This window comes from Euprymna scolopes, chromosome 12, assembly GCF_053919585.1.
Source record: "Euprymna scolopes isolate OS-2025 chromosome 12, ASM5391958v1, whole genome shotgun sequence".
Lineage (NCBI taxonomy): Eukaryota > Metazoa > Mollusca > Cephalopoda > Sepiida > Sepiolidae > Euprymna > Euprymna scolopes.
In genome coordinates, this window is record NC_136493.1 from 65,418,348 (window position 1) to 65,430,616 (window position 12,269).

Consider the following 12,269-nt stretch of genomic DNA (forward strand, 5'->3'; position numbering starts at 1 on the left):
CATTCCAGATCATCATTCCAGATCATCATTCCAGATCATCATTCCAGATCATCATTCCAGATCATCATTCCAGATCATCATTCCAGATCATCATTCCAGATCATCATTCCAGATCCGTCAAAGCATCGTATCAAGAGTAGCCATAGATAAAAAGTGTTTCTTCATTTGTGTTCAGTATCAGATAATTTTAGTTCAATTTTAAGGTTAAAACAATAAGAAAAGTCAAGTTTTTGTAATGTATCATTATGTTGACGATACACATGTGACAAAATTACATGGCACCTCCTTCTCCAAATGAAATAACTGTAGTTACAACAAGTTGAACTTGAAGGGCAGGAAATATGTGGGACAGACACATCCTATTGACTGTCATCTCCACAAAGAGATGACATTAGATGACAATACCCTGGCAGTAGCAGACTCGGTTCTGTTATCTATGAGATATGCTAAGTGCAGGTAGTTGATGTGAACTTAATACAGCCACAAGAAATGTTGTGAGTTGTTGCCTTTGATAATACCATAAGCTGTTCCTCCCTACACCCGGGCTAAGTTGCATAGCATCTGTGTCAGGAGCATCATGATATATAATAATGAATGCAGAGCTGATGCCCAGTCTTCTCTCATCCGTCTGTAGTGTAATAACAGATCCATGATATGCAATGTGAAATCTGACCGACCCAAGACATCAGGTCAGAGGATTTGCTGAAACCACTGCATTTGCCCAGCATGGAAGTTTACCCTATGCTGGTGTGGTCATACAGAACATTCATCCTCCTGGATATTCTAAAATGCAGGAAGGTTGATCGGCCAAGAAAAACTTAGAAGCAAGTGATTGGACAAGAAAAAGTGGAATTTGGAGACTGTTGACTCGCTGAACCATGAGAAGTGGAGTGTAGGTTTGCATGTTTGAATTGAATAAGGAAAAAGTGACATTAAATAAATAAAACAATTTAATAATAAAAATAAAAAGAAAATAGTTGCCAGTTTGATCATTTCACAAATATGCCGCCACAGCTCTTGAAAAAGAGGCACCCGGATTGGAAGAAATGATTTAGATTTCCTCATTCTATAAAGATTTCTCTTTCACTAAAACCGTAAAATTACAATAGATACTATACTTTGTTCCTAACTAAAGAAACCTTTGATCTAATTGTTGTTTATAATTAACATTTTTTTCTTTTCGTTGCTTTCGTTTTTTTAACAGTGCTTTCTCCACAGAACAACAGATAAATTATTTTTGACAGTACTGATAGAATGGTCACTCTCACATAATATACCCAAAGAGCATATTATGTGAAATCGCCACTGATTATATCTAGAAGTTCAGAGTTATACGCAGAAAATTTAAACAGTGGTCCACGGATTATGGTAAAGTACAACATTATACAAATTAAAGATATAGGTTTACTGTAGTGACACTGCAAACAATAAAAGAAAAAATGCACAACTCTAGCATATAAAACACTTTGGATCAATTTGTTTTGGAACTGATAGATTTAAAGTGCAGATAAGAGTGGCTAAAAAAAGTGAAAAGGATATTCTGAATATTTTGCTCTAAAACGCCCTCTCATCTATTACCAAGAAATCATACTAAATAGAAATACAAGAACCATTTCTCTCAATGAAGCAGCGGTGACAAAATGATGCAGGTCACTTAATACAAAGTTCATTTTCACCCCCCCCCCCAATTCTTGAGTATTGCAGTGATCATATATTTGGTTTGGTTGTTTTGTTTTCGGGTAAATCAACCATTTTCAAATTATTTCATAAGGAATTCAGTAATATAGGGAACAGTTGTTATACTTCAAGTTCCTAATATCTTCAAACTTCCATTGCTCATTGTTTTCATGAAAACTTGCTTTTCTTTGCAATTTTTTCAGTAGAGTATATAAAATTATGTGCATTCCGCCAGATTTTGTTTCCCATTATATTGAGGACCGATTCTATTCAACCCATTGTCGGGTACCTGGGAGATACTATAGCAGTCTAGATCGGAATGAAACTGGAAGTAATGGCAACTAACAGGTGGATTCACACTCCCAAAAGCTCCGAGGAAATTGACACCGAGGAAATTATGTACTGACTATATAAATTTTAATGTAAAATAAATAAAATGCAAATCCAATGAAATGGAAAACTCTTCAATCATTTGGCAAAGTATTTATCGGTCACTATCTATGAAGAGGTATATCCTCCTCCTCCAGGGCAAATTTTGATTAATAGCAGCCTTGCTGCAAATGCCACTAGTCATAAAACACAAGCAACTGACTATAGTAGAAAATTTCAAAATGTACTCATTTCAACTTACCCCGATACTTATTCTTACCAGGATTTCCAATCAGCAAAATACGTGTTTTCTGTAATCACAATAAAAGAAAGTCAATATTTTCACTTCATAAAAATTTATAAAGTTTTTAGTGCTTCTCAACTGAATCAAAAACTTTAAAATCAATGATTTTTTACCAAAAATAAATATGGATATTACTTTGATGAAACTTAGAATTTTTGGATCTGTAATCTGTAATTTTTTCAATAGAATTACGAAAATTAGTTGACAATTTAAATATATTGGTGGTAATGTGAGTTATATTTAGTTTAAGTAAGTTTTATATAAAGAGGGTAAAAAGGGATGGAAGCACTTTATAAAAATTCATGTATCTTCGATTCTTGTTACATTTTAACAATAGAAATTAAACATTAATTGATAAATATTCTACAACATTCAGTTTCTTTGGAGTATTTTAAGGGTTTAAAAATGTATATGTATAACCCTCCCCTTTTAAAAATTGAAATATTTCAGATTTGCATGAAATTTGATTCATAGTCATTAGATATCAATTAAGCAAGTTTCTGTGAATTTCAATTTCTTCAGACCCATTAAATTTTAAGCCTGAAATTGTAAACATTTTCTAAAATGAAATCATTTTAAATGATTTTGAGAAAAATTAGATAGAACAAGGATTCAAAACATAAATTTTAATAGTATCACAACGTTATTATAATCTATAGATATATATATATATATATAGAGAGAGAGAGAATTATATGAAATAGTGGATAAACATGAAAACAAATCAATAGAAATAACACATACACTTCCTTGCAGTTAGACAGTTATGTCACCATTAGTTGACTTTAAAAATGTATTTGTGTTTTATTTCTATTAGTTTGTTTTTATGCTTACTAATTATTCCACATACTAAACATTCCATCTTTCCTGAAAAATGTGTGTGTGTGTGTGTGTGTGTGTGTGTGTGTGTGTGTGTGTGTGTGTGTGCAATGCACACAGGGTGATGTGACGCGCAAGTGTGTTAGCTATAAGGTAGCGTCTTGGCCTACTCACCATCGCGCTCTCAGCAACCACCACTGGCTAGCCTTGCGCGAAACGAGAAGCCGAGTGCGTAAGTCTTCTCCTGCCAGTACACAGCCTCTCCATCATCAAGACCTCTGCTGTGCCTCCTCGTGGTCACACACGGTAACTGGTTGTCATGCGACTCCAGGCTGAATCAGTAGAGGATCTTGGAACAGTAGGGAGTCCCAGAGGGACTGTGCTACGACATGCCCTGACACATTACCAATCCCTATCCCAGCTATGGGTCAAATGGCCTCACTGCCTTGTGAGAGCCATGGAAATGGATAAGGCTAGGGAAGCAACCCCGACAGAAACGACGGAGTGGAGCCCCGTAGGCGGTTGGGCAGCATACTTGCCTCCCTCCGGCAGCTCCTGCACCCTTGTTCATCCCCAGCCGTCTCGACTATGTCTTGCCATTGAAATTGGGCGGGTCAGGACTAGAGAGTGAGGCCGATGCAGCGCAAGTCCCCCTTACTATAATCCAAATCCAGCGCAAGTCAGGGTGTCAAACATTGCGTCAACACCAAGCCCTGTGGCGATGGACGAGTGGCAAAGCAGCAGGTGTGGAAATCACTGGGAGCTGTAGCTGCAAACCTGCACACAGGCGGCCCAGAAACTGGTCGTACTCCACTCGACTGAAGCAGCGAGGGGGTGCAGGCAACTGGCTGGCCGACCGAGCAGTCCTTTTCAGGATCACTCTGCTTGCCTCCATGACATCAGGATGGGGCGATAAAAGGAGCCCTAAACATAGCTGCTTCACCATCACCTCTGGCCAGCATACCACGGCTGGCGAGGTTTCCCTCATGGCGGTCTAGACATGAGAAAGAAAGGGTTGGTGCTTACCTTAGCATCATGGAATGTTCATACTTTGCTCAACAACACTAGAGCTGACCGACCCAAGAGAAGAACTGCTCTTGTGGCAAGGGAGCTTGCCCACTATAAGGTAGACATCGCAGCCCTCAGTGAGACTCGCCTCTCAGACAAGGGTCAAATGACAGAGTCAGGTGGCGGCTACACCTTTTTCTGGAGTGGACGCAGCAGCAAGGAGTGCAGAGAGGCTGGCGTGGGCTTCGCCATCAAGACTGAGCATGTGAGGAAGCTGGTTAGCATCCTGGACAGCATCAATGACCGGGTGATGAAGATGCAACTCCTGCTCAGCAAGGGAAGAACCGCCACACTGATCAGCGCCTATGCACCAATCATGACTAACCCCAAAGATACCAAGGACCATTTCTATGAAGATCTGGAAAGCCTCATCTCCGCTGCTCCGCAGAGAAAGAAACTCATCGTCCTTGGCGACTTCAATGCCCGCGTTGGCACTGACCATTCCACTTGGGACCGAGTCCTTGGCCACCATGGAGTAGGCAAGTGCAATAGCAACGGCCTACGGCTGCTCAGCCTCTGCGCTGCACACGCCCTTTCCATCACCAACACCATGTTCCGCCTACCCACCCGTAGCAAGACGTCGTGGATGCACCCATGCTCCTAGCACTGGCATTTGATCGACTACGTCATCATCAGGGTAAGGGACAGGAGAGATGTAAGGTTGACCAAGGTCGTGTGTGGTGCCGACTGTTGGACAGACCACCGCCTAATCATATCCAAAATGTGCCTCTGCATCCAACCCAAGAGGTGGCCTCAGGGCCAGAAAGTCACGAAGCGCCTTGACATGGAGAAATTGAAAAGTCCAGATGTCATCCATGAGCTACAAGAAGCAATGAACAACAAGCTATCTGTCCCCCTTACCATCTCGGACACTATTGAAGATCAGTGGGCACACCTCAGAGACTCCACCTACTCCATCGCTCTCGAAATCATTTGACCCAAGAAAAAGAAGCACCAGGACTGGTTTGATGAAAATGACTCTGAGATTCAACCCCTCCTGGAGGAGAAATGCCAACTTCTCCGTGCACATCAGAGTGACCCCAAGTGCTTCGCAAAGAAAGCTGCCTTCATCAACATCCGCAGCCAGGTGCAGGCCAGACTCGGCTCCATGCAGGATGCCTGGCTTAGCACCAAAGCAGATGAGATCCAGGAGCATGCCGATAGCCATGATATGAGGAAGTTTTATGATGCACTGAGGGCTGTCCTCAACCCTTTAGCTGCTCCCTCCTGCTTGGCTCTGATGGAACAACACTCTTGAATGACAAAAAGCAGATCCTTGATAGATGGGCAGAGCACTTTAACAGCATGCTAAACCAGCCATCTTCCATCAACGATGAAGCCATCGACCGACTATCCAGGAGCCTATCAATGAAGAGCTCGACATCCCACCCTTGTCAGAGGAAGTAAGCAAAGCCATCAAGCAACTTTCCTCTGGGAAGGCCCCCGGCCCCGACTCAATTCCAGCAGAAGTATACAAATCTACACTGCTTGTAAGACTGACAGAACTCTTCCAATCCATGTGGGAGAGTGAAGAACTACCCCAAGATTTTCGTGATGCTACTATTGTTCACATTTACAAACGCAAGGGAAATCGTCAGTCATGAGACAACCACCGTGGGATATCCCTTCTGTCCATCGCCGGGAAGATCCTGGCCCGCATCCTTCTCAACCGCCTGCTGGTGCACCTTGAAGATGGTCATCTTCCCAAGAGCCAGTGTGGCTTTCGAGCGGGCCGCGGGACGACTGATATGATCTTTGCTGCATGCCAACTGCAGGAGAAGTGTGTCGAGCAGCACCAGGGCCTCTACACCACATTCGTCGACATACCAAGACCTTCGACACTGTCTGCCAAAATGGCCTCTGGCAGATCATGGAAAAATTTGGTTGTCCAGACAGATTCATCGCCATTGTCAGGCAGTTCCACGAGGGCATGACCGCCCGTATCCTGGATGACGGCGACCCCTCAGACCCCTTCCCTGTGACCAACAGAGTCAAGCAGGGCAGTGTCTTAGCCCCGACGCTCTTCAGCATGGTTTTCTCTGCCATGCTACAGGACGCTTTCAAAGACAGTCACTCTGGCATTGACATCAAGTACAGATGTGACGGGAATTTGTTTAACATCAGGCAAATGCAGGCAGTCACGAGAGTGAGGGAAACCATCATCAGAGATCTTCTCTTTGCTGATGACTGTGCCCTTAACGCCCCAAATGAGATAGAGATGCAACGTCAAATGGACAGATTCTCCGCCAGTTGTGACAACTTTGGTCTCACCATCAGTACAAAGAAGACAGAAATTATGTACCAACCCGCCCCAGCATAACTGTCAAAGGGCAGAAGATCCATGCTGTGGAGCAATTCACCTACCTTGGCAGCACCCTCTCCCGCACCACCAACATTGACATTGAGGTTAACCATAGGATCTCCACAGTGAGCAGTGCATTTGGAAGACTTAGAGACAATGTGTGGAAGAGGAGAGGCATTACACTCGCAACCAAACTGAAAGTATACCGATCAGTCGTCCTGACAGCCCTACTCTACGACTGTGAAACTTGGACACCATATAAAAGACATGAAAAGCAGCTGAATGGCTTCCACCTCAGATGCACCCGTAATCTTCTCAACATCCACTGGCAAGACAGAATTCCTGACACAGAAGTCTTGAAGCACGCGGGGCTCCATACCATCACCACCATATTCCGCAAAACCCAGCTCCGGTGGGCAGGCCATGTCTATCACATGCCTGACGACCGAATCCCCAAACAACTCTTCTATGGGAACTCAGCCAGGGAAAGCAGACTGCAGGAGGTCAAAAGAAACGATATAAAGACTGCCTGAGAACCTCTCTCAAAGACTTTGACATCAGCCCCCAGTCTTGGGAGAGTCGCGCTGCGGAACGTTCTGCTTGGCGCTGCGCCATCCGCCTGGGAGCCGACAGGGCAGAGGATCAACGCATGACACACGACCAGCAGAAGCACAAGAGGAGGAAGGAGAGAGCTGCTGGTTCACAGCCTGCTGATACCGCCTTCACGTGTCCAGAGTGTGGAAGAGTCTGCCGAGCACGGATTGGCCTCATCAGCCATCTCAGGACCCACTGACCCCTGACGCCGAACTGATTGATACCTTGGTCATCATCGACTTCGACGGACGAGCAAGAAGAAGAAGAAGTGTGTGTGTGTGTGTGTGTGTGTGTGTGTGTGTGTGTGTGTGTGTGTGTGTGTGTGTGTGTGTGTGTGTGTGTGTGTGATGGGTAAACATGTTCACATGCTAGTAAAAATAAAGCCACCAACACATGAGGATCAATATATTTCGGTCGATTCGTTTGACTTCATTTAGTTTAAATAAACTTTATTGAGCAGAAATCAACATTACATACATTATTCCATTTTGTCTGAAATGTTCATTTCATCTATATTATGATAAAAATAATGTAATTAACAAGGGTTAAGTATAGATTCAGCATCCCAATTCTGATTGCGGTTTAGTACAACACTGTATTTCCAATCTCTCCAATACTACATCTTCACAAACAGACAAACAATAGGGCATTGCTTCAGAAAAAGGAAGATAATACAGGGTGTATCATTTACAAAAAAAACGTCCATTTTCATGATTCATTTTATGTAAAGTGAAATTTAAATAAGTAGTTTAACACATTAAAGTGTATCAACAAGTTGATATGTCTATTCTCTTATATGATGTGTTTATTTATTAAATTTGGAATTTTCAGCAAATAAAATAACTTGTGTAAAATCATATTAATGAAAACGTTACTTTCTATTGTCGTATCAGTTTCTCACATTGCAAATATCATCATAAAACACTACAATTTACATTCATTTGACAAAAGACATGAAAAGCATTTATATATGTTTCCAAATCTTGTGCCTTTCAAAAATCTGTTTTCGGTGATTGAATGACTTTTTTCATTTTGGACGACCATTTACTTTTTGATCTAATTTTGTCCCACATGCACATTGACTGATATACAAACCTTAATGCTTAGAAGAATATTGACTATATATATATATATATATATATATATATATATATATATATATATATATATATATATATATATATATAAAAGAATATGATAAGATGATAAGAGTTTTTTTTTCATTATTTTGAAAAAATTGTTATGAAGTAATACATTTAGAAAAGGAAATGAAAACTAATTGATTGTTCTCTAATCTTAAAAGCTTATGTTATCATTCACCATCTAAGGAGTCAGAATCTTCTATTTCACCAAACTACTGCATTTCATTATTTTTTTCAACGACATTAAAACAATCTACACACTGGCAAAGGTCGGTACAAGGCAGTGTTTGACGAACACAAGAACAATGCTTGGGGTCACAGCTGTTCTTCTTACAGTTACACTTTACTAAATTGATTAATGTTGGAGTTTTGGGAAGGCTACTCCAATGAACAACTAGTGCTTTATCTTCACATTTCCTGCCATGGTTTGTTGGAGAAGGAGCATTAATATTAATGTGAAGACATTACCGCGAAATAGCAGCCTGATAATTTGCTCTTTCTACATGTAATCTTAAACTATTTTGACAAGGTGGTAAAGTATTATCAAATTTTTCAGTCATGTTAAAATGGGCAGTGTTTACAGAAGAAACATTTCTCTGTCCAAACAAAGAGCACACAAATTTTTCTACTTGCTGGAACAAATTGTTAGTCAAATGCCAGTTGCAGCTTGACAGTGTGAAAGTTTGAAGAAATTCCTGTTTCTTTCATCAATTCAAATGGTTTTATTTTCCCCTTTCCCTTAAAACTACTAACAGTAGTGAAATTTTTCATATACGTTGTGCATTGACGGAATGACACGAAAATTGGGGCTGGCCCATCGTCTATTATTAATACTTTTAATATTTCTATATTATCAGCAGAAATAGATTCATTGACTAAAAAACAGTGAAAAGAATATTGCTTATTTGCATTCTTTTTTCTCTTTCTGCGATTCAAACTGCTAACCCAAAATAACTGGATATGTTTGAGTTAATATGGAAATTAATAAAAAAGGTGATAAATTCTTGCTAAAGAAATTCTCATATCAAACACATTATTGAGACAAGATAAAACTGAAACCCTTTAGCTCTTTTCATTTTCCAAGTTTGAAAAGTTATAATTCTTTATTTTTTGTAAGAAATAAATAACAATATAATTTTATTTGAGATTTAGTATGTTTGAATGTTGTACGATTCAGTATGATGCTAAACTCATTCCTTCAATCTGCTAGTATAGTTGAAATGCCAAATTTAGTACAGCATTACAATAATAGAGAGTAGATGTAGTTAACGAAAACGATATCTGTTCACATACCCAACATTTCTCTCTGCTTCTTATTAACACTTACCTTTGCATATTGAACAGAAATTCCTAACAAACTTTGGTGTTTGTTTAATCTGATATATCTCTCCATTTTTAGGTTTATCAGCTCATAACAGATTCCACTGAGTTTACTTTGGCTGATGTGTTTATGTGTAACATTCAATTTTGCTCGGTGAGCACAAACCTACAAAAAAGTTTGTTTTTATTAAATATTTTAGTATCAAAAATACAATTATTAATTTACAATCAGCTAAACAATTATTTGGTTTCTCGATAACTTTTAAGCTTTAGTAATTGGCTTAACAAAATTACATTGTCCTATTTGTCTCAATAAAATTAATTTTATTATAGAGCTAATTTTCCATTCAAATTGATGGATGTGTAGTGTGAGACGTAAAGGTAGACTTAGATCTGTTGATATCAGAGAAATATTAAGTATGCAGAACAGGAGACTTCATTGGTTTCGTTGCTATAAAAAAAATGGATGAGAGTTCTTAAATCAATTAAAGTAACAGGGTCAGTTGGAAGGACAAGACCAAGGAAAACATGAGAGGAAATGATAAGGATCAATTTGAGAGTAGAAGGCATAAATAAGCTATGTTAATTTGGAAATTAATTTCTAAAAGCCATCCAACACAAACCTACGTGTAAAATAGAAAACTCGGAATATGATAATGAAATGAGAAATTACAATTTTGTTGACAAAAAATAAAAAGAAGTGGAACAGTTACTTTTTCTTCTAACATAAAGTACTAATTTATAAAACTGTGGAAGTGTTTGGATCATTGCAGAGAAAGCATTAGAATTGGTTTGATGAGAACGAAGATAAGATACAAGAATTACTCACAGAACAGCACAAATGCCACAATGCTCTTCAGCAAGACTCAAGTCTTGCAGCAAAAAAGGAACCATTTGCAAAAATATGGAAATATGTAGATATACCTGGCTCAAAGAGATTCCATAATGTCCTAAAAGGAATATGCAGACCACGAGTCATTTCCACTACTGAATGTTGATGAGACAGCACTAATAACAAAGCTTGCTTGTATCTTACATGGGCTGAGCACTCAACAGACATTTTTCAATCAATGATGAGAAGATTGCACAACTTTCACAGATTGAAGCAAACTCTTGATAAGTTGCCCATCATCCAAGAAGTTGAGAAAGCTGTAAAAAAGCTCCAAAACTCCAAACGCTGATGGCACACCCTCAGAGATATATAAAATAGGTCGTCACACACTGACAAAAAAGTCACTTGAGCTTTTTCTTTCATTCTGGGTGAAGACCCTACTTTCCTAGGAATTAAAAGATGCATCCATAGTGCATATCTACAAGAGAAAGAGAAACAGATCTGCAACAACAACAGGAAAATCTTTTATCAGCATAGCTGGTAAAATTCTTGCAAGGCTTCTTCCCAATGGTTTAATCAAGCACCTGAAAGTAATCCTTCTCCCAAAAAGTTGCGATTTTTGTGTGGGGTGTGCAGGGACATTCCTCTACACTACATTTGTTGATCTAACAAAGGCCTGTAAGCCAGGCGGGTCAATGGAAGATCATGGACAAATTTGGTGTCCTGATAAATTCATTTCACAATTTCATAATGGAATGATGGCTTCCAATGACTTCTCAGTTAACGGCAGTGTTAAACAGGGCTGTGTACTGGCTCCAACACTCTTTGGCATGATATTCTCAGTGGTGCTGACTAACAAATTCAATGCAGAAGACTCTGGAGTAAGCATCAATTACCAGACAGACAAGAAGTTGTTCAACCTAAAATGACAGTGCTGTTACCTGGGTTAAGCCGATTACTGTTATTGGATGAACGTACTATCACAGAGCCGAATATGCAATATATTGTTGATCGTTTTCCTCAGTTGTGCAAAAACTTAAAGATGAGTTTTAACTTAAACAACACCAAGTTAATGTCCCAGCCCACACCCGGTATCAGATTTCATTTCGTGGAACTAACCTAAATGCTGTGGACACATTCACTTACTTGGGTAGTAATCTCTCAAAGACAGTAAACATAGACGATGAAGTCAACTGCGGAATAGCCAAGACTAACACTATCTTTAGATGTCTCTGATCCACTGCATGAGAGCATAGAGGAATTTGGCTTCAGACGAAACAGAGTTGTGATTCTTTCCTCATGTGTTCCTCTGAAACTTTGATAGCATATGCTAGATATGCCAAGAAACCAAATCATGTGTGGTAATAAAACTTCTCAAATGCACTTGTGATATTAATCTAAATATGTAGCAGAATTAGCAGTAACCAAAATGAGAAATAGAGCTTACCTCGGATACGTCTGTTTTGGGTTGAGCGAAAGAGAGAGTTCCAAGATGGCGTCCATGGGCTTTTATTAGCATTTACCCAATGTAATTATCGTTGAATCACGTCTGCTCTCGCACGATTATGCAAACATGTCGTTCCCAGCCGCTATAAAGGCAGGACACTGGAAAGGAGAGGGGGAGTTCTGCAGATTGTGTGTAGGTGATTCTGGCGAGTAGATTGTGCTTGTTACGACCCACGTGTCTGCGAGAAGCGAGTTTTTGTTCCGTCTGTTTTTAGTTGTATTTTTTTTTTTTGCCTACTACATTTTTGTTTCAAAATATAGTGTTAACTTTGGTCAAAATTGCCTGTTCCGAAACTGAACTATGCCAAGAAACTGAACTATGCCAAGAAACTGAAC

The 12,269-nt window shown here is 39.7% G+C and overlaps 1 protein-coding gene across 13 annotated transcripts in view; it reads right to left on the reverse strand.

Moving 5' to 3' along the window:
- The window catches only part of LOC145291306 (integrin alpha-9-like), a 971,358-nt gene that overhangs the window by 628,504 nt on the left and 330,585 nt on the right, over positions 1-12,269 (reverse strand). For 7 of the 13 annotated variants that reach the window (XM_080137012.1, XM_080137009.1, XM_080137006.1 and 4 more), the window contains 2 exons: positions 9,603-9,761; positions 2,309-2,357 (listed from right to left, as the gene is read on the reverse strand). In XM_080137012.1, coding sequence (XP_079993138.1) covers positions 2,309-2,357; positions 9,603-9,761 — 208 coding nt within the window. Of the gene's footprint in view, positions 1-2,308; positions 2,358-9,602; positions 9,762-11,874; positions 12,033-12,269 lie in introns of all 13 variants that reach the window. The other 6 variants (XM_080137010.1, XM_080137014.1, XM_080137008.1 and 3 more) reach the window with 2 other exon arrangements.